The 23,334-nt window shown below is 33.8% G+C and overlaps 1 protein-coding gene across 8 annotated transcripts in view; it reads right to left on the reverse strand.

Moving 5' to 3' along the window:
- The window catches only part of AGPS (alkylglycerone phosphate synthase), a 170,578-nt gene that overhangs the window by 89,599 nt on the left and 57,645 nt on the right, over positions 1-23,334 (reverse strand). For 7 of the 8 annotated variants that reach the window (XM_073218660.1, XM_073218659.1, XM_037000305.2 and 4 more), the window contains 6 exons: positions 19,178-19,268; positions 16,967-17,087; positions 16,799-16,873; positions 15,038-15,109; positions 13,400-13,479; positions 10,485-10,565 (listed from right to left, as the gene is read on the reverse strand). In XM_073218660.1, the coding sequence (XP_073074761.1) occupies positions 10,485-10,565; positions 13,400-13,479; positions 15,038-15,109; positions 16,799-16,873; positions 16,967-17,087; positions 19,178-19,268 (520 nt within the window). The remainder of the gene's footprint in view (positions 1-10,484; positions 10,566-13,399; positions 13,480-15,037; positions 15,110-16,798; positions 16,874-16,966; positions 17,088-19,177; positions 19,269-23,334) is intronic. The other variant, XM_037000306.2, reaches the window with a different exon arrangement.

Consider the following 23,334-nt stretch of genomic DNA (forward strand, 5'->3'; position numbering starts at 1 on the left):
GTATGTGCAGCAGGAACTCGCATTACAATGCTGGTGGGCATCAGCATAGCCACTTACAGCATAAAGCTGTCTCTTCTCACTAAGCAACTTCTGCACAGTGGAGTATACCTTCGACAAAACAGAAAGGCAACTACTGAACAGGAGAATATACAGGAAAATGATACATCTGATACAACACAAAAATAATCTCATAAAACTCAACACCAAAAAAGCAAATAACCCAGTTACACAATAGGCAGAGAACCTGAATAGATGTATTTCCAAATAAGAAACACAGATGCCAACAGATGCATGAAAAGATGCTCAATTGTAACTAATCATTAGGGAAATGCAGATCAAAACCACAGTGAGAAATCACCTCACCAGTCAGAGTAACTAATATCAATAAGACAGGAAATAACAAGTGTTGGCAAGGATGTGGAAAAAATGGAATCCTTGTACACTGCTCGTGAGAATGTAATTGGTACACCCTCTATGGAAAACGGGATAGAGGTTTCTCAAAAACTAAAAATACAAATACCACATGACCCAGTAATTCCGCTTCTGGGATTTACTAAGAAAACAAAATCATTAATTCATAAAGATATATGCAGTCCTATGCTTATCATATTGTTATTTATAATAGCCAAGATATGGAAGCAACCTAGGTGCCCATCAACAGATGAATGACTAGAAAGATGGGGTACATATATACAATGGAATATTACATAGCCATAAAAAATGAAATCTTGCCATCACAACAAAATAGATGGTCCTGGAGGGTGTTAACACTCAGAGAAATACCTCAGACAGAAAAAGACAAATACCATATGAACTCATTTACATGTAGAATCTAAAAAAAGCAAAACAAATGAATAAGCAAAAACAGCAATAGACTCATAAATACAGAGAACAAACTGATGTTTGCTGGAGTGAATAGGAGGGGATGGGCAAAATAGGTGAAGGGAATTAAGAGGTTATCTAAACTTCCAGTTATAAAATAAGTCATGGGGATGAGAAAGAATAACAAAGAGAATATAGACAACAGTACTGCAATAACTTTGTATGGTGACTGATGGTAACTACACTTACCCTGGTGAGCATTTTGTAATATATATAACTGTCAAATCACTCTGTTGTATACCTGAAACTGATATAACATTGTATATGTCAACTACAATTTTAAAAAATGAAATATACTCTTACCATACAATCCAGAAATCTGCTCCTTGGTATTTACTAAAAGGAATCGAAATCTTATGTCCACACAAAAATGTACATACGGATGTTTAAAGCAGCTTTATTGATAATTGCCAAACTTGGAAGGAACAAAAATGTCCTTCAGCAGATGAATGGATAAATAAACTGGTACATCCAGACAATGGAAATTATTCAGTGCTAAAGTGAAATGTGCTATCAAGCCATGAAAGACATGGGGAAACCTTAAATGCATATTACTAGATGAAAGAAGCCAATCTGAAAAGGCTACATACTCTGATTCAAACTATATGACATTCTGTAAAAGGCAAGACTATGGAGACAATAAAAAGATCATTGGTTGCTGGGCAGAGGAGAGATGAATAGGCAGAGCACAGAGAGTTTTGGGGAAGTAAAATACTCTGTATAATATTAAAATTATGGACAATTATGTCAGACCTATATCCAAACCCAAAGAATGTATAACAACAAGAGAGCATTCTAAGATAAACTACAGACTTTGGGTAGTTATGATGTGTCAATGTAGGATCACCATTAGTTTAAAAAACCACCATTCCGGTGAGTGATGTTGATAATGGGGTAAGCTATGCACACATGGGGTCAGGTGGCATATGGAAAATCTCTGTACTTCTCTCTCCATTTTTCTATAAACCTAAAATAGGTCTTAAAAAAATGAAATAAAGATATTTTCAGACAAACAAAGTAAAGAATTCACCAACAGCAGACCCACACTAACAATATTTTAAAAGTCCTTCAATCAAAAGGAAAATAACATCAGATGGAATTAAAGACACTGGAAAGGGTAAACTAGATATGTAAGATTTTTTTATTATTTAAATATGTTTCAAAGATAACTATTTCAAAAAAACTGAAAACAAAATATTATAGGCTTCACAAAATGTAAAAATAGTGTGTATGACAACAATAGCACAAAGGACACAAGGAAAGATGCAAGGTTCTTATACTAAACTCCAAAGCATTATATTACCACTTGAAGGTAGACTGTTTCAAGTTAAAGACATATACTTAAGTTCTAAACCATCCCTTAAAATAACAAAACAAAATGTCACTAATAAAGAAGCAGATTCAAATAGTATCATAAAAATATATTCAATCCCAAAAAAAGGCAGTGAAAGTGGAAAAGGATGGAAAACAGATGGGAAATATAGAAAACAAATAGCAAGATGAAAGACAACTTGAACCATATCAAAATAACACATTTTAGGTAAATGGTCTGAACACTCCAATTAAAAGTGGAGAATATAGGGTTAGATAAAAAAGACTCAGGGGATTCTGGGAAAAAAGATGGCAGAGTAAGAAGACAAGGCAGAAACCTCCTCCCAAAAACACAAGAAGCACGAAAATGCAGCAAATACAAGTAAACCTGAAGACTGCATAACTGACTTCCTGCATCTGGGGAAGAAGGGAAGACATCACAGAAAAGGGTAAAGTGGCAAAGCCGAGATCTGGCAGGACCCAAGTCTTCCTCCCGCCCCAGCCCACTGTGGGGAGGAGGAGGAATGGAGCCCAGGACTGCTGAACACCTGGCCCTGGAGATCTGCTGCAGGAGCACAAACCCACATTACATGGTGCTCTGGTGATTAGAGCGGGTAACAACAGAGACAGGCAGAACACTCGGGGAGGCTGAGATTCCAGTCACTTGTGCAGAATAGGCACATTCTACCAGCCCCCTTGAGACAAAAGAAAAACAGGCCGTTTGAAAGACTTCCCAGCAGTGGGATGGGCACCAGAGGGGCAAGGGTTACATGGAACTCTCTGTTCAGGAAAAAGGGCAGGAGGACAAAACCTCCCCAACCCACCCTCGGCCCAACAGGTTGAGAACTCTCAAGAGCCCCAGATGCTCCATCTCCCTCACTGACAAAGCAGTCTGAGGCTCCTCCCTGTGGCAGGAGGCCTGCGGACAACCCACCTGGCCCAGCAGTGGTGTCAGACTTTGCTGCCAAATACACAAAGGGAGACCCTCCCAGCTTTCTCAGCCAAGTTTTGGCCCAACCAGGGAGTGCCTGCAGGAGCCAGCCGAGGGAGCTCCTTCCTCCTGGCAGGCACCAGTCCCACCCACCCACGGCCCTGCACTGCTGCAGGCCATGCGGAGGGTGGATCCACCCACAGCAACTTGAGCAGCAAAGCACCAAGGCTTCTGTGCGCACACAACAAGCTTATGGCCCACTTTGCCTGGTAGTGATGTCAGACTTTGCTGCTGGTAGGCAGAGGAGACCCTCTCAGCTTTCTCAGACCTGTTTTGGCCTACTCGGGGAACCACCTATGGGAGCCAACCCCAAAAGCTCCTTCCTCCCCAGGGAAGCCAGATCCCACCCAACGGGCTTGAGCAGACACACACCAGCCTGCACACCCCATTAACCCTGCAGCCCTTGCCATTGTTACAGCCCAGGAAAAGGACAGTTCTGCCCACAGCAACTCCAGCAGAGACTTCTGTGCTAATCACAAAGGTACAGCCAAAACCAAGAGCCCACCTGAAACCAGATCACTTCAAGCCAGAAAGAAAGGTGCCCTGCCCACTGCACACCAACAGCTGGGGTTCTCACACTGGAAAATGAAGTGTCTAGATCTGGGCACTAGAGGGCACCTCCTTCATAAAGCTATTACTCCATAGGGAACACTGAAAAAATGAGGAGGCAGAGAAATTTGTTCCAAACAAAACTACAAGCAAAACACCAGAAAGAGGGCTGAATGAAACTGAAATCACCAATCTTCTTGATAAAGACTTCAAAGTAAAACTCATAAATATGTTTACAGATCTACAGAAAAATATTCAAGATCTTGAGGAGGACCTCAACAAAAAGATAAAAGACCTGCAAAAGAGCCACTTGGAGATAAAGAATACACAACCTGAAATGAAACATATAATGGAGGGATTTAATAGCAGACTTTCACAGGTTGAGGAAATTGTAAATGATTTGGAAATTAGGAAGCAAGAAAACAAGTCAAAAAACAGAGTAAAAAGGATCTCTAGGGATGAAAGAATAATGAGAGAGCTGTGTGACCAATCCAAATAGAACAATATTCACATAATAGGGGTACCAGGAGGAGAAGAGGGAGACAAAGGGATAGAAAGTCTCTTTGAGGGCGTAATTGTTGAAAACTTCCCCAATGTGGGAAAGGAAATAGACATTACAGGTCATGGAAGTACACAGAGCCCCTAATAAAAGGAACCACAGGAAGACAACACCAAAAGACATACATAAAATGGCAAAGATCAAGGACAGGGAAAGAGTATTGCATCCAGAGAGAGAAAAAAGATGAGTTATAAAGGAAAAGAAACCCCATCAGGCTATCAGCAGACTTCTCAGCAGAAACTTTAGAGGCCAGAAGGGAGTGGCATGATATATTTAATGTAACAAAAAACAAAGGACTCCAACCAAGAATACTCTACTGGTAAGATTATCATTTCAATTCTAGGAAGGGATTAAACAATTTGAGGAAGGGATTAAACAATTTTCAGATAAACAAAAGTTGAAGGAATTCACCACCACTAAGCCAGCCCTACAAGATATGTTAAAGGGACTGCTATAGATGAAGTAGCATAATAGCTGTAACCAGTGAAAATAAACCCACAATAAAGATAGTAGATCAATTAATTACCAAACAAGTATGAAATTAAATCAGCTACTCACAAAATCAGTCAAGAGATACATAAAAAGTACAAAATACGACACCTAATACATAAAGTGGGGAGGAGGAGGAGGAGGAGGAAGAAGGGAAAAAGAAAAAGTACCTGTAGATTGTGTTTCAAATTTAAGACTGTTATATAGTAAGGAAGCTATTTTTGAACCCTAGGTACCACAAATCTAAAGCCTACAATAAACAAACAAAAAAAGAATGGAGGGTGGGAGGGAGAGAGACAGGGAGAAAAGAAAGATTAAGAAAAGAAAAGAGAAAGGAAGAAAGAAAAAGAAGAATGAAAGAAAGAAAACATAATCACTACACTAAAGAAACCAATCAAATAATAAGAGTACAAGAGAGGAAAAAAGGAACAGAGGAGAGATATAAAAACAACCAGAAAACAATTAGTAAAATGGCAGTAAGTACATATCTATCAATAATCACCTTAAATGTAAATGGAAAGAAACTTTCTATCCCTTTGTCCTTCTCTTCTCCTCTGGTACACCTATTATACAAATATTGTTTTGTTTGGATTGGTCACATAGCTCTCTTATCTTTCTTTCATTCCTAGAGATCCTTTTTTCTCTCTGTTCCTCAGCTTGTTTTCCTGTTCTTCAACTTCCATTTTATTTACCATCTCCTCGACATGGTCTAATCTACTTTTAAATCCCTCCATTGTATGTTCATTTCAGACACTGTATTCTTCAGTGGCTCTTTTTCAGGTTTTCTATCTCTTTATTGAAGTCATCCCTGAGATCTTGAATATTTTTCTGTAAATCTATGAGCATGTTTATGACTTTTATTTTGAAATCCTGATCAAGAAGACTGGTGATCTCTGTTTCATTCAGCCCTCTTTCTGGGGTTCTGTCTTGTAGTTTTGTTTGGACCATATTTCTCTACCTACTCATTTTTTCAGGGTTTCTGTGTTTCTTCCTTTGTATTAGATGTCTCTGCTATGCTTTCTGGCCCTTTTCTGTGTGGTCCTCTCTTCTTCCTCAGGTACAGGTGGTCTGTTCAGTTCATTTTCAGGTATAGTTGCATTGGCCATTATTTTCCTCTTTTCTGTGTTTTGGGAGAAGGTTTCCTTCCATCTTGTCTTCCTATTCCACCATCTTTAATCCCATTAATAAATGTATTCAACATTATACTTAATGGTAAAGGAATGAATGCATGTCTCCTAAGTCAGGAGGATGTCCACTTTCACTTCTTTTCAACATTGTATTAGAAGTTCTAGGCAGCACAGGTGAGAAAATGAAAAGTACACAGATTGGAAAAAAAATGAAAATTTACTTTATTCACAAAGAACCTGATCATATATGCAGAAAATCCAATAGGAGCTATAAGAAAACTTTTAGAATTAGTGAATTTAATAAGGTTGCTAGATATAAGATCTATATACAAAACTCAATTGTATTTCTGTATACTAATAAAGAACACTTAGAAATTGAAAAAACATTTAAATACCACTTCCTATAGCACCAAAAATATGTATAATACTTTGGGACAAATCTGATTTAAAAAATATGAAAGATCTGTGCACTGAACACTACAAAACACTGCTTAGAGAAACCACAGACCAACAAAATTAGAGATATCTTATGTTCACAAGTCAGAAGAATCAGTACTGTCAAGATGTCAGTTTTCCCCAAATTGATGTATAGAGTTGATACAATTCCAATCAAAATCCCAACAGGCAAAAATTTCTTCTTTACAGAAGTTGACAAGGTGGTTATAAATTTCATATGGAAATACAAAGAACCTAAGACAGCCAAAACACTTTGAAAAAGATTTTTGATACAGTTACAATAATCCAAACATTGTGGTACTCGCATAAAGATGTATAATAGATCAATGGAAAAAACAGAGTCCAAAACTAGATACACACATACATGAACAAAAGATTTTTTTTCTTGATGTGCAATGTCAATTCAGTGAAGAAAGGATTGTCTTTTTCAACAAACAGTGCTGAAAAACTGGACACCCATAATGTAAAAAAAAAATTTTTTTAACTTCAGGCCATCTCTTACACTATACAAAAACATTAACTAAAAAATCTTCAAAAATCTTCAGAAACTCAAATGTAAACTAAAAACTATGAAACTTAAATGGGAGAAAAACCTAGTAACCTCAGGTAAAGCAAAGGTTTCTAGATACCAGCAGAAGGATGATATAAAGAGTAAAAATTAAGTACATTAGACTTCATCAAAATTACAAACATCTACTTTTCAAGACTCTGTTAAAAGAAGAAAGAGACAAGCCACAGACTGGGAGAAAATATTTGCAAAGCATATATCCAAAATAGAACTTATATCTAGAATATATAAAAAATTTTCAAAACTCAAAAATAAGAAAACAAACTACCCAGTTTAAAAATTGGGCCAACAACTTCAACAGACACTTCACCACTGAAGATCTTTGGATGGCAAATAGCAAATGAAAAGATTCTCAACATCACTAATCATTAGAAAATTGCAAATTAAAACTACAATGAGCTATCATAACATACCTACTACAATGACTAAAATCTAAAAGACTAACAATAACAAGTATTGACAAGGATGTAGAGAAACTGGAACTCTTACATAGCACTAACAGAAACATAAAAATTATGTAATCCCTGGCAAAAAGCTTGGCAGTTTTTTAAAAAGCTGAATATATACCTATCATTGATTTAGCCATTTTTTAATAGATATTTACCCAAGAGAAATTATGCATTCAAGGAATGCTCAAGAAATATGAATGCTCATAGCAGTTGTATTGAGAGCCCGAAATTGTACATAAACCAAGGGTGAACAAGTGAACAAATAAATAATGGTATATACATACAATGGAATAGATCAATAAAAAGGAATAAACTGATACATGCAACAATAGGCATGAATCTCAAAATAATTTTGCCAAGTAAAAGAAGCTATACCTTCACCACCTGCCCCAAAAACAGTACATGACTCAATTTTAATGAAATTATAGGACATTTAAGCAAATCTGGAGACAGAAAGCATGTCAGTGGCTGCCAAGAGCAGAGTAAAGGTGGGGTGGGGAACATTTTAAAGTGGCAAAAAGAAACCTTTGGGTTTGGTGCATGTGTTCATTATCTTGATTGTGGTAATGTTTTCATGGTTGTATTCATGTATCAAAACCTACCAAGTTGAACATTCTAAATGAGTGTAATTGATTTTATGACAATTATACCTCAATGAAGTTAATATAAAACAAAACAAAAACAAATACTGAGGATTTTGGTCCAAACTGCCCCAAATCACAAAATTTCCATCAATTGACAATGAAAAGCCTACAGAATAAGCCAACTGTGAAGGGCAAAATGGAAGTTCAGTTTTTAAAACATTGAGTTTGAAATGTTTATAAGCTATGCAGGTGGATACAACCAGGCAAGTAGATATGAAAATCTAGAGTTCAGTAAAGAAGTCTGAGATAATAAAAATGTGGGAGTCTTTGGCATATGGAAGGACTATGAAAGTCAGAGGGCTTGAAAGAAGCAGACACTGTTCAATAAAAATTAGTAAAATGAATAAAAGTCCTAAGTATTTTACATTATTATTTATTTCATCCTAACAGAAACCTTATGAAGTAGGAACTACTATCTATCTCAATTTTATAGAAGAGACTGAGGCATTGGGAAGTGAATCCCTGGGGGTAAAAGAAGGTAAGTCAAACATCTCTAGACTATTAGCCAATAAAATAAAGTAGTCAAAGATTTAATAAACCTAGAAACAAATCCCCAAAATCCATAATTGAAGTTAGTTATCTCCCTTAAATTTTATATTAAAATCAATATAATCTACAACTGAAGAGATTAAAATCTGTGCCACTCAACTACTATATTTGTGTCACTTTAAAACTTCTAGAAGGAAAAAGCAGGACATTTTAAGCTGGTTAGCCTCAGATGAAGAAGAAACTAAAGTATAAAAGTTTAATGATGAAAAAAGAACTTGAACTATGACCAAACAGAGAAAGAAACTATATTACGGTCTACTGGAGGCAAAAAAGAAGGGTCTAAGTTGGTATCTGGGAAATGAACTAGTGGGTAAAATATCAGAAGATCCTAGTCTAGGAGAGTGTAATTTAAATTTCAAAGAAATATGTTCACTGATTTTTAATTCTAACCTTTCAAAAAAAAAGAAAGCTCAGAAAGGTTAAAATACTACATCAAATGCCATAATAAAGGATATATAATTGGAGACTAGAAAGGCCATCCTTTGTTACAAAAGAAATTGTGTTAATAATGCCTCATTCAGACAAAATGGGAGACTAATACTAGACTTCTTACAACTTTTTTCATTAAATACTATTATTCTTTCCACTTAAGCTCATTATAAACTATACTAATTAATCAACATAATTATCTTCACTTACATAAGACCTTGACTCACTGAAGATCTTTAATACTGTCTCAAGAAATACATTCAATTTTGTTCTGGTTCTTTCTTAACAGCTTAATAATTTTTTTCAAAGCCTTTCATCCATACTGGTCACTGGCATATCAGTTTCATTTCAACTCTTTACCAAGAAATAAGGAAAAGACAATAAAAATACGATCAACAGCATGTCACATCTGTCTGTATGTCCTGGTCAAAAGGTAGGAGGGATGGGTCTCTGTAATCCAAGTTAAACAAAGTGGTCAGTATATCACCAAAAAACTGGACTTACTAACTTGTTTACAAAAGCTGAGTTATAGTCATCCTGACTTTGAGGAGGTTGGAGGAATCAATACATTTTTTTAATACATTTTAATAGTTACCTTATTAGAATCCATGAAGAGAACCTAAAGTTTTCTAAAAATTCATTAGGATACCAAAAATGTGCTTTAGTTACAAGGGTTTCATTAACTCATGAGATGAGCTGTTTTCAATAAAATTATGCATTGAAAAGTTCAATGAATAGCAAATACCAACATCTACCCAGCTGATATAATTTATCATCAACTTCTGAAAATTCTCTCAAAAGTTGCCCATTTCGCTCCATTCTTACTATTTTATTTCATCACTATCAGCTCTTGCCTGAATTATTGCAGCAACTTTTTAACCAACTCTTCTGAACTAGTCGGCACAGAGGTAAAGTTCAAATTTCTAAAAGGAGCTATATAAAGCACTTCATGATCTGACATGCTCGTGTTTTACCACTACTATACATTCATCCACCCAATATGCCCAACACCAGGAATGCGTGTCCTCCATGTACACATACGCCTCAGCCATACTCATCAATCTGCAGGCCTCCCAAAACAACAGCTGCTCTTAAAGCCTCTGCACATGTTGCTCCCCTGAATGGACTGTTCTCTTCACCCCCATCCCGTTTTGCTAACTCTCACTCCATTATCTTCTTAATCCAACGACTTCCCTACTAACCCCATTTGATGACTCATAGCACCCCACATTTAGCCTTCACTTAATTCTCACTCTGAATCATAATTGCCTATTGACCTAACTTTATGTCATACTATAACATAAGCTTTCCAAGGGTAGGGGATGGTGTCTTATTTACTATTGTGGCCTCAGCATCTAATTCAAGGCTTGACCCATAATAGAAACTGAGCAAACTCATTCAGTTAATGTATTGTGAAGGGTACATTCATTCAGAAGAGACACATAACAGTTTAAACAATCTTAATTAAGGAAATAACATACCTGTCTTTCCAACTCTTGTCCTGTTATGCCAGCCTCTACATGAGCTGTCAAATTATTCTCATCAACCCAGAGGATTCTATTCTGTTGCAAAGGAAAAAAGAAATCTCATTTCCATGAACTACTGACATTTCCTCAGGAAACGTGCCTAACTCAAAAAAGCAAGTGACAAGATGGTAATGAAGCAAACAGGGTTTCCCACACTATATACTCCATTTATCCCTTACTATACAATGTGACAGACATAGTAATATAGGCAGTACATTGTGCAAGAGTTAGTTTAAAACATAGACTGTCTTTATTCAGATATTAATTTGAATTAAACTTTACCTCTTAACTTAAGAAAATTATTTAACTGTCTAAGCTTAGTGTTTCCTCATTTGTAAGGTGTGGATAGTAATACCTACTCCCAGGGTTGGCATAGGATTAAATGAGATACTGCACATGAAAAGCTTAGCATCCATAGTTTTTGGCATTCTGAAAATAATATCTGCTCTACCATCAATAGTTAGCAATCATATCATTTAAGAATTCATTTTAGAATATCAGAAGATGACCACTTTGAGCAGAAGATGATACCTGAAAAGACATTTGAATATAGTAGTGAATGGGATCCCTGCTTTATTTTCAACCCAAAATAAGACCACAGATTCTAGGTAGACAACAAAGCACATCCCTGCCTCTTGCTGAAAAAAAGGAACTGAATATCACTGACTCAACTTCTACCAAATGTATGTATGACTGCCCCCAAAAATGTTTTTAACATTCTTATTTTACCTAATTTTTACATATATGAATCCTCATGAATTATTTTCTACTATTAAGAGCAACTACTTTCCCCTTCTATTTGGCGGAGCGATCAGGTCCAGAATCTTCTTCTGGACCCCAGGGAAGCTTATTTTGCACTTTGATATGTTCAATTTCATGGCAATAACTAATGTACGTAAGTGTAGTTAGTAATAAAAAGGAAAGAATACAATAGACAATAAAAAAATAACAGTTTCTATCTTTATTCCAAATTTGAACACATATACAAACAACTGCACTGCTTAATTCACAGGGTTATGATAAACGTTAAGATGATATATGTGAATATACTTTTTGTTTTATGTTATATCGTAACTAAAATAATTATGCTCTCACATCAAGACATTAGTGATTTCAATGTAACTATGGCAAAATCAGGCTTTTGGTTCTATGGTAGCTAAACAAAAGGAAGTATTAAACTGCAAAGTAGTAAGGCAGAATTTAGTAATCTGTTGGTACCTTATATTAAAGAAATTTATATACATCTTCTCCCCCAGTAGGTTGGCTCTTGAGACAATTACATAGTTCTGCTAATTATATACCTTCTGCTTACCAGGGATCCAAACATATTTTTGGTTGAATAAAGAAACCCAGGTGGCAAAGAAGAAAACCACCTTTATAGGCACTCAACAGAGAAACCTACAGGAAATGTACAGGCCACCCTATTACATCCAGTATATACTATCCAACATAAGTTAAAACAAAAACTTTAAGTCCAACAGGTCTTAATGTTATTGGATACATTTAAGTAAACTGACAGACAACTAATACTCATATTTTTGTACACACTGTATCAGAAGTATGCTATGCAAAATCATGCAGACATAGCTTACTGACTTTAATGCAGATCACAAGTACCACCCATCTACTACAATATTTGAGGGAGTTCAGTGTTAAAAACAGTGAATATATAAGGTTTTACTATAAAATAAATGGTTGAAAACCTGGCATTTAAAATTCTGCCACAGAATTTTAAGTATCTACTCACTATAATGACTTTTACTTATATTATCTCACTTAATCTTCATAATAACCTTCTGCAGTATTACTGTCTCTATTTTATATATCCAGTAACAGATTTAACAGTAAATTCACACATAGTAAGAGCCAGAAATTCAAATACATCTTCTAAGGAAATTGCCTATGCTTAAAGTCTGGAATAAAGACAAAAGTTAACAGGGAACTTTACAGTTAAATAATCAGGCTGTCACCATATGAACTTGCTGATAAGTTTTAACAACACTGAAAGCAGACAACTAGCTATTATGTGCCTCCTGATATGATGTGACGTACAAAAACACATCAGCATCTATGAGATATCCTTGCTTAAAAATGTTTTAAAGCTATACTAGAATCTAACTAGACTTTATATCTAACTTCCAGTTTAGAAAGCATACAAAGCCTAGAGGAAGAGTTAAATGATATCAAGCAGCAGCAACCAGCAAATTCAAAATATGACATATCCTATACAACAAATAACCTAGTTTTTCCAAAAGTCAGTAATGTGCAAAAAGGAAGTAGAGGGTTTCAGAAAAACTGGGACTTAAAGAAACAACCAAAAGCTAACATGAGCCTTGTCTGAATCCCCATTTGAAAAAATGAACTGTAAAATAAAGACAATTTTGAGGCACCTGGAAAATTTGAATTTGGAGTAGGTATTAAATGATAGGAGGAATTGCTTATAATTAGCCAGGAGAGATAGTAATATAGTAAGAAAACATCTTTTTTAAAAAAGATACACATAGATACTTAGGTGTAAAGTAGCAAAATATTAGGATTTGCTTTAAAAACAGAGGAAAAAAGAAAACAAAGCTAATACGACAAAATGTTAATATTTAATACAGAGAATAGATATGATACACTATTCTCTCTACTTTGGTGTTCAAAAGAATTTCTAACTAATTAAGTAATTAAGTATATAATTTTTTAAAATTTATTATATTGAAGGAATATGTAACCAGAAATACTGCTGACTATACAAAGGTTAAGTTCATACCCAAATTAAAACTTTAAAACAGACAGTATATATTTTCAGTGACAACTGAGACTGAATTTTAGATAATTTTTTAAAACAAACACAAACTTTAAATATGTTTTAAATTATCCTATACCATTTGTGAAGTGTCCAAAGAAATAATTGTTCTTTTCTCATCTGCAGGACACATTAGGCCATATGAGACACTTGTTCCTCCTGCAAAATAGGAAACAACAACTTTATGTTTAAATATTTTCTTCTTAGCTACATTTGTAGGACAAATCCCTAATATAAAGTATACAGACAGGCCCAGTAGGAAAGTAATACCTATTTCTACTTTGCAAAATGTAATTTGCAAATGCTAACACACTAAATGTAAACTCACCTTTATTTTATGCTGCATGCCAAAATGAAGAAATATTATGGAGCTGAAAGCAATGGAGTATGGCTCCATCCCCTAGGCACACTTAAGTGAAGCCCCTAGCAATTTGTGGAACTCCAAAAAATGTGATTAGAAAAGTTCCAAGCTAATGATAACTGTAGAAAGATAGCTTAGAAAAAAAAAATCCTATACAACAAGAGATACTAATACCTCCTTTCTACCATAATTATGAGATTCACTTAGCATTTAAAATGGCTTACATTCCCATATTAAAACTTTAATAAATTAGAATATAAATAAGATAAAATTGCCCAGATTACAAGACATTCAAAAACAAATTTGAATGTTCTTTCATGAAAAACATAGTATGTTACTTACGGTGTTTAACATAGAATAAATAATACACAGTATTTAAACAATGTACTTATGTTTACCATTAACATTTCTTGTCAAAATAAAAATGTTTTCTTGATACCCATACAGAATAATATGCTGTTCTCAGTTCTTAAACAGATCTGTATCACCCATTTATCAGAATAAAAATTCTAAATGGTAATTCCATGAGTTTTGGACAGAAAACATGTGAAAGTCACTTTGATACAAAATACTAATTATAGGAGGTGTTGATCTACAAGGTTCAGTTTAATTTTACAGGGTAAGACTGTAAATGGTCACTTAAGAACATGCCTGTGATTAATAACCACCATTTGTTTGCACAGTCATTTGAAGTCAGAAAAATATTTCACTAAAAGTGGCATTGTAGTGCTTTTTTGCATGAATTCAACAGAAAGCATCATGCAAAAACAAAAAGGAATCTTGGAGTTTCTGGCTTTGTTGGAGTCTCATTTCTATTCCATCAATGCCAAATAAATCAGTGAAAGTAATTTCCTTTGGGTTGTATAAATCAATGTGATTGATCAAAGATTAAGAGAGATCTAATTTTTCTTAAAATGCCAATAATGTTAGTTTTTGGTATTAAAAGATTGATTTGGTCATCATTGCCATAGGTGATCTTTTATGCTACATAGCACTCCTTCTCAAAGAATTATGTTGGGTATATTTAGCCTTTGAAAATTAATATTCTCTCCATGATAATAAAGGTTAGAAAGTAATTACTAAAGCAAGAACATTTCCTTATTGGGGCACTAAGTCATGACATCAACTAGGATCTACACAGGAAGGAAGCCATAAACTAAGGATTCATGATTTCTCAAAGGGTTTAGGTAGATCTACTTGACAGAAATGTGTAGCATAAATCAATCTTTCAGAATAACCATATCATAATTATAAGAATGTTTATTTTGTGTGGAATGGCACAAGTATTTAAAATACAAATATTTGAAATAGAAAGAACAAATTCATATATTTAAATTCAAAAGGCAGAATACCTACCACCAATTGGTATGATACAAAGGTTATATTTGCACGCTAGATTCACAATCTTAACTACATCATCATGACATGCTGTTGAAAAAAGGGAAAACAAATTAATCACAGGGACATGAATAAAACCTGGGTAACCCTGCAAAACAAGGGTCTATAAAGTTCTTTAGTGTCTAACTTTTCCTTCATTCACTCACTCATCAATGCATTAACTATATCAAACTATTTATAATTTATCTTAACTTTTCATTTTGAAATAATTTCATACCTACAAAAGTTGCAAAAACGGTACGAAGAATTTCCTTCTATGCAGCAGCTACACATACTAATATCTTATATAATTCTAGTTCAATTATTAAAAGCAAGCAATTGACACTGATAAAATACTATTTATTTAAAATTTCCCTTTTTGTTCATTAATGTCCTCTTTTCTGGACCAGGATCACACATTGCATTTAGTTGTCACATCTCCAGTCTTCTTTAACCTGAGACAGTTCCTCAATCTATCTTGGACTTTCATGATCTTGACACTTTTGAAGAGCACTGCTATTATTTCCTGGACTATCTCTCAATTTGGGTTTGTATGTTTCCTCATGATTAAAATTCAGATTATACATTTCGGCATGAATTTCACAGAAGTGATGTGCCTTTCTCAGTCTGTTACCTCTGGAGGTGCATGATGTAGGTAAGTCTCATTCAGGTAATGTTAACTTTCATCATTTGGTTACACAGTATTTGCTAGATTTCTCCACTCTAAAAATACTATAGTTAATATGTATTCTTCCCCATGTTGGCAAAGAAGTAGCCTAAGGCTAAAAAACAGGCAGGTAAAATGAAAGCATTTCTACTATTTGAGAATATCTTTCTTTTTTTCAAGAATGGCTAAATTTCTATACTAAACAAACAGAGAAAAAAGAATTATTTCATAACTATCCAAATATACAGACATATATATATCATGAGTATCAGAAAAGCAATTTCATCTCAGTTATATATATATGCTCTTGGATTTTCCTCCTAAGTATGTCACCTCCTTTCTACCTGCATATTAAGGTTATGATATTTCCAGATACTCCCTGCAAAACAGAAGGATCACATGTAAGAACTGAGAGTCCATGAGAGCCAATTTTTCAAAAAGTAAAACTCTCTATATATTCCTTTCATAAAGTCTGAAGAGGAACATGATCAGAATACCAATGAAACTTTAAAAAAATATAATTATGTACAGTAAGAAACAATGTACCTGTTCTGCTTTAAATTTTCTGCTAAGAGATGGGTATAAAAACCATATATATAAATATAGTACTAATTATCAGCAAGAGCAAAATAACAGAAAACTCATCCATCTGCTATCTCAAGCCAAATCCCTGAATGAAATTAGTTTCTCAAAGTTTAAGTATTTATATCAAAGACAGTATGTATATTATTGTTTTGCTATTTGAACACCATCCTTTTCAGCCCAAAAGCTGGTATCAAAAATTATTATAATTTGCCATAATCATTATGTTAAAGTAAAAATTTCTATACATCTAAATATGTCACTGATTGATACTAATTTCATTAAGCTTTCAAATTTACCAGAAACACATTTTTCTACTGACTTCACACTATAGTTACATTTTAACTTAATCACTACCAACAAAATCAATCATTAAAACCAACAGTTCAGGATGATCAGATCAAGAAAAAAACTACACATTTCTAAAACTAAATTTACTTTTAAGATTTAACAATACTCAATTAATGATACAAAGAAAAAAAAAAACTTACTTGGCCATAAAACTATATCAGGAATTCGCTGAAATATTCCTTCCCTGAGCAAAAATATCTCATGAAGACAATGACCTGTTTTGTGGTTTTAAAAAAAATGCAAAAACATCTCAATTTATAGGGAGTTTAAAAATTGAAAATAAGTAGCTCTTATATAAAGTTGCTTACCATGAGCTCTAAATACTCGATCATCTGCTTCTTGTGAATATGAAATACTAGTTTCTTTAAGGTCACAAAGAAAATCTTCATTTACAATAGAAGGAGGTGTATCACTAGGATTTAAGGATGCCTAGGAAATAAAATGTTTGACTTATTTCTAGAAAATAAATATTGAATACCTCCATTAGGAAGAGTGAGGATAAAATGTACCTTTTTAAATATACAAACTAAGACAGAAATGTAGGAAAATACCAAATAATACATATGGAAACCAATTTTGTGACAGTAACAATTTATAAATAGTCTGGTTAATCAAATTCAGTAATGTAAGTTACAGAAGTCTTATGTTTCCTCTTTCGCTTCCATGGTCCACCTTTTCATTTTACTGAAGATTGCAGTCAAGAAAAGGGAGGTAGAAAAGTTTCAAATCTTTAATTTTAGGCTAAGGAGATTGGAGGGAAACTACTTGACTTGCATTACCTACATTTTCACCTGTAGATAAGTAACCATTTCCTCTATACTTCAATTACCGTTTTTAAATGACCAGCAAGAAGCCTCCCAATAAGTAATAAAACCATTTTTATAGGGCTGCTCTAAAACTCACAACATAATTATAAACTTGATACTTTATTTCAACTAATAGATAACTTGAAAGATAAATCTTCAATTTTACAGTCATGTGACACTGGGCAGGTCACCCGACTTCTGTGAGCCTTGGCTTCTTCATCTGTTAAATGAAATGTTAAGTCATCGTCATCAAATGTATACATATATCTACCATAAGGAAGGAAGGTTAAATGTGGTAATTTTTGTGAAAAACACCAAATACCATATCCAGCACACAGGAAGAGCTCTATAAATCAAACTGGTCTGAAATCAAATCCGCTGTGAAAAAAAAGCTATGAAGCTATGGTAGAAAAAAGAAAATGTAAGAATATGTAAAGAAAAAAATGCTACTTATATAGTCTTTCAGTACCTTATTAAAGTTCTGCATTTAATATTCAATTATATAGTAAGTATTCATTGAGTACATGCTATAAGCTAGCACTATTCTAGGCCCTAGGGATATAGCAGTGAGTTAAAGAGGAAAAAAAAACTCGCCCCTATGATTTTATGCTATAATGGAAGGAAGTGACCAAAAGAAATTCCAAAACACATAGAGATTATTATTTTGTTAAGTTACTGAAAATTGGGAAGGGCTCACCAATGTAAAAAACAAAAGGTGCATGGAAAGTTGATGAGATTTCTGAATATGATAAACTGCATCAATGTCAAAAAAAGGTAATTACTAATAGTCAAAAGAGAGAATTATAAAATAAAAAACACCTTTTAAGAAATTAAAAGAACTTTATTTGGAAGGAGCAGGAATTAGTTGTTTAGTCTAACTTAATTGGTAAAATAAAATGTAATTGTGGATTTATAAATAAACCAAGCAAGTATGCACTGAATACCTACAGTCCTTACAAGGATATGGTGGAGAATATGTAAGTAATAGCTCCTGCACTTACAGAACCTATATCCAAAACCAGTTACAGGGACATGCAGAATATCATGCCATAGCAAATAATAGTAAGTAATAAAAATAAAGAAGTAGTAATAAATATAAATAATAGAGATAAGAAATGTTAACTATTTGATTGGTTTGACATGCACACAGTTTAAAGTTTTCTAACTCGTTTCAGAAAAGTGAAACTACATAACTATGTAGTTATCTTAATCAAGTGTTCACTTTTTTCTAAGCCTTCAAAAATTTTAAGTGCTTTGATATTAAATTAACATATTTTATATTATTCTACATTAATCCTAAAATAGTCCATTAAATAACATAAAAATAATGGCAACTTGTATTTTTGTAACAAAGTGCTCTCACAGAATTAATTCACTTGAACTTCACTACTACCCTGTAAGAGGTAAAAGATAGTTATGACTCACTTCTCAAATTAGGATAACTAAGACTGAGATAGGATAAAAAGTTTACCAGATAAACGTCAGGTAAATTCTGATATTAGGATCTAGATCTGTGATGCTAAAAAGCCACTCCTAGTAAACCTAACAAGGCCATTATACTTGCTAAATTTATTAACCAAAAAACATGACAAATGCATTAAAGCAACTATAACAAATTATAAAAATAAGCCTAATTAATTTGGGATTAAACACAAACGCGTGCGCGCGCACACACAGAGTTAAGCATATTAGTAATCATTCTTATTTGCTTACTTTAGAGGTAGTTTTATGCTCCATACTTGCTCCAAGGGTATTTTGAATCCAGTCTTTAAAAGTTGGCAAAATCATGCCACTAAGAGGGTACCTAAGGTACAAAGAAATAAAACATTAGAGTACAGTATATTCATTTAAATTTAAATCTTCTGACTTCTAGTAGTCATATACAAACATACACTGTGGGCAAAATCAAAACAAAACAAAACCCAAACTATCCCAAAGCAGTATAGATAGACCAAAAGCAGACAAAAATAGGGGGTAAGGGGTTTCCTACATGTGGAAGAAGGAAAACAGCACTACCTGAGTTTCCAGTTTTATTTTTTTAGACAGGTTTTAGCCTGAGAGAAAGCCCCATATAGTACCAAAAAAAAGGAAATAAAAATGTAGAAAACCTCCAGTCTTCCTAGCTTGAAAGAACCCAAGGACAGTATTTGCAGTAAACACAGCATCTGGAAGAGTACAGGACATCACAGAAAAGGAGAAATTCAGAGAGGGACCTATGCATAAACTCTGTCCAAATGTCCAGCTGACCCTGAATCACACATACACGGAGCAGACTCTAAAACAGCCCAGCTAAGCATAAAAGAACTGAACTCAGGGGCTCACCACCACAGAGGTAAAGAATTGGGAGTATGAGATCAGTCAAGTAAACTGCTTGACAAAAGAAAAAAAAGCCCCTTCAGAAAGACAAAGCAGAATCCAGAGTTTCTACAACATATCATTAACAATGTCCAAGATACATCCAAAATTATCAAACATGAACAAACAAGAAAAGTATGATCCATAATCAAGAGAAAGGGCAATTAATGAGGACTGACCCCAACATGATCCAAGATACTAGAAATAGCATACAGCATTTTTTTTATTAAGGTATTATCGATATACAATCTTATGCTCAGGTTTTACATGAGCAGCATTGTGGTTACTACATTCCCCCCATTATCAAGTCCCCACCACATACCCACTGTCCATCAGCATAGTAAGATGCTATAGAGTCACTACTTGTCTTCTCTTATACCGCCAGCAAACAACATCTTAATACAGCAATAACTATGCTGAAGGGCAAAAGGGAAAATATGTTCCCAATGAGCAAAAGAAGAAATCTGAGCAGAGAAACAGAAATTATCAAAAGAACAAAACAGAAATTCTATAGTTAAAACTCTGCAATAAAAATTCATTGGAGGAATTTATGAACAGATTGGAGGTATTAGTGAACTTAGAGCAATAAAACATACACAACATGACAGAAAAAAAGACTAAAAAGAACAAACAGAGCTTCAGGGACCTACAGAATAACACACATGTTAGTAAAAGACTAACATACATATAAATGGAGTCCCAAGAAGAGAAACGAAGGAAACGTAAAGGTATTTTAAGAAATAATGACAGGAAGTTTTCAAATTTGATGAAAGACATAAATGTACAAATTCAAGAAGGTTAGAGAATTCTAAGAAGATTAATTCAAAGAAAGACACTAGGCACATCATAGTCAAATGATTTATTTAAAAGATAGAGAACACCTTAAAATATCTAGGGATAAATGTCACATTATATACAATATAATAAAAAAAAATTATGACTGACTTCTCATCAGAAAGAGTGAAGTCCAGGAAACAACTAAACATTTTTTAAGTGCTAAAGGAAAAGATTGTCAACCTAGAATTCTGTATCTGGTGGAAGTACCCTTCAAAAATCGAAGTGACATAAAGGCATTTTCAGATTGAAAACTAAGAACTTGGTGCCAGCAGACCTACACTACAAGAAATGCTGAAGTGATTTATATCAACTAAAGGGAAATATAACACTAAATATAAACTGAAATCTTCAAGAAGGAATAGTACTAGACAGAGTAAATATGTGGATAAATAAAAATGACCATTTTTTCCTTAATTTCCTTAAAAAATGTATGACTGTTTTTAAAATTATAACATTGTATCATGGATACAATATGACAACTATAAAAAACAGAGATTTGCAAGATTTTACATGAAAAAGATTTGCAAGGTACTTAGATTTTACATGAAGCACAAAAAATGTACAACACACACAAAAAAGGCTCTATAGAGCAGGTATGAAGGCTCTACGGAGAATGAAAAAAACTAGATTTGCTACTCATATTTTGTTTGCTATGTCCCTTCATTCCAATCCCAATTTAAATAATTTATATGAAACATGAACAGTATTTTATACATACAAGAAATCCTAAATGTCATATATATGAGAAGACTAAGCACTTGAGTTTTCTGCATCAAAGACCCAACTTTTCAGTTTTGGAAATACTTGTCAGAGGAGGCAAAATATGAAATAACAGTAAGTGCTACAAATAGATAAAATAAGTATGCTAACCTAGATTACTGTATTAAATAAGGCTAACAGGTAAACTATAACAATCCACTGTATTAAAGCAGCAATAATATAACAGTTCTCTGAAAAAAACAAAACAAATTTTAAAATGTACATTTTAAAATAGTACTTTAAAATTATTCAACTAAACAAACAGCAAGTGTTTTATGTATATTAGTTTATAATAATGTCATGAAGTTGATAATATTATCCCCATTTCATAGATAAGGAAGCTAAGGCACAGAGAAGTTAAATAACTTAAGATTCAAGGTCACAGCTAGTAAGTTACAAAACCAGAATCTAAACCAGTTAATAAACAAGGCTTTGGTCTGTGCTCTTAGCCACTATAAAATGCTGCCTCTAGTCTGATTCTTCCCTCACCATCACTCCACGTGAGATCATTATTTTAAAATCCTTTATGAATAATATTTATAAAATCATGGTAGCTAATATTCAGCAATTTTTTCACTAACTCAATAATTGTTTAACTTCTCTACCCTCCCCTCCATGATGATGAAGAAGCCAAATTACTGAATTACTGCTGTTTGATTTTTGATTTTATAAATATTTTATTTACAAAGTATTCAAGTTTACACATGTACAAAAATACAAGTAATAAGTATACAGCTGAATAAGGTTCTATAAAGTAAACCTCCCATGTAATCAGCATTCAGATTCAGAAATAGAACATTGCCAGTACCCATGAAACACCTCCAGCACCCATGAAACACCTCTCTCCAACGCTCCTTTTCAGGCACTACCACTTTTCCCCACGCCAAAGGAAAACCACCTACCCTGACTGTTACTATCACAGGGTAATTTTTACTGTTTTTGAACTTGTTATAAATGAAGTCAAACAAAATGTAGTCTTTTGTATCTGCCTTCTTTTGTTCAATATTATGTTGATGAGATTCATCTGTGTTTGTAACAGGGAGCTGCATTTCGTTCATGTCCATGGCTTAAATTCTACTGTGCAAGTACAACACAATTTATTTACCCTACTGTATTGCCAACAGACAACTAAGCTGTTTATAGTTTTTGGTGCATGCAAGGACATTCTTGAGCTTGTTTTCTAAGGAAATGTAGCACAAGTTTCCGACAGGTATTTAAGTAGGGTAATTTCTAGGCCATAGTTATGCCTAAGTTTAGCTTTAGTAGATGCTTCAGTTTTCCAACACGTTTATAGCTAGCAGTGTCTGAAGAGTTCTACTTGTTCCACATCCTCCCCTGACCTTGGTGCTGTAGTTCTTTTAATGTGAGACAATCCTACTGGTAACCCTATAACTTTAATTTTAATTTCTCTGATTACCTACAGATTGAGCTTCTATTCATGTATCTATTGTCCATTTGGATAGCCTCTTTTCAATGCCAGTTCATCTTTTACACAGCATCCCAGTGGGTTGTTATGGTTTTCTCACTGCTGTATAAGAATTCTTTATTATTCTGGAATTGAGGATGTATGCATTAAATGTTTTCTATTACTTTGCAAATTGTCATTCATTCTCTTAAAAGAATCTTTTGATGAAAACAAGTTCTAAATTTTAATATTGTCTAACTGATTCACTTTTTACTTTATAGTTAATGAGTTTTGTTCTCTGCTTTTTGCCTACCTCAAATTCAGGAAGGCATTCTGTATATTCTTCTATCACTTCTATAGTTTTAGTTTATACACTTAGGTCTATAATTTATCTGGAATTAATCTCTGTATTTGGTATGACGTAAGGTCAAAATTAATTTTTTTCCCAAGACGGTAGCTTAAATCCTCTTATTTTTTATTTATTTTGTTGTATGTCTCGGTGTTTAAATGGAGA

This window comes from Manis javanica, chromosome 12 (assembly GCF_040802235.1).
Source record: "Manis javanica isolate MJ-LG chromosome 12, MJ_LKY, whole genome shotgun sequence".
In the NCBI taxonomy this organism is placed as follows: Eukaryota; Metazoa; Chordata; class Mammalia; order Pholidota; family Manidae; genus Manis; species Manis javanica.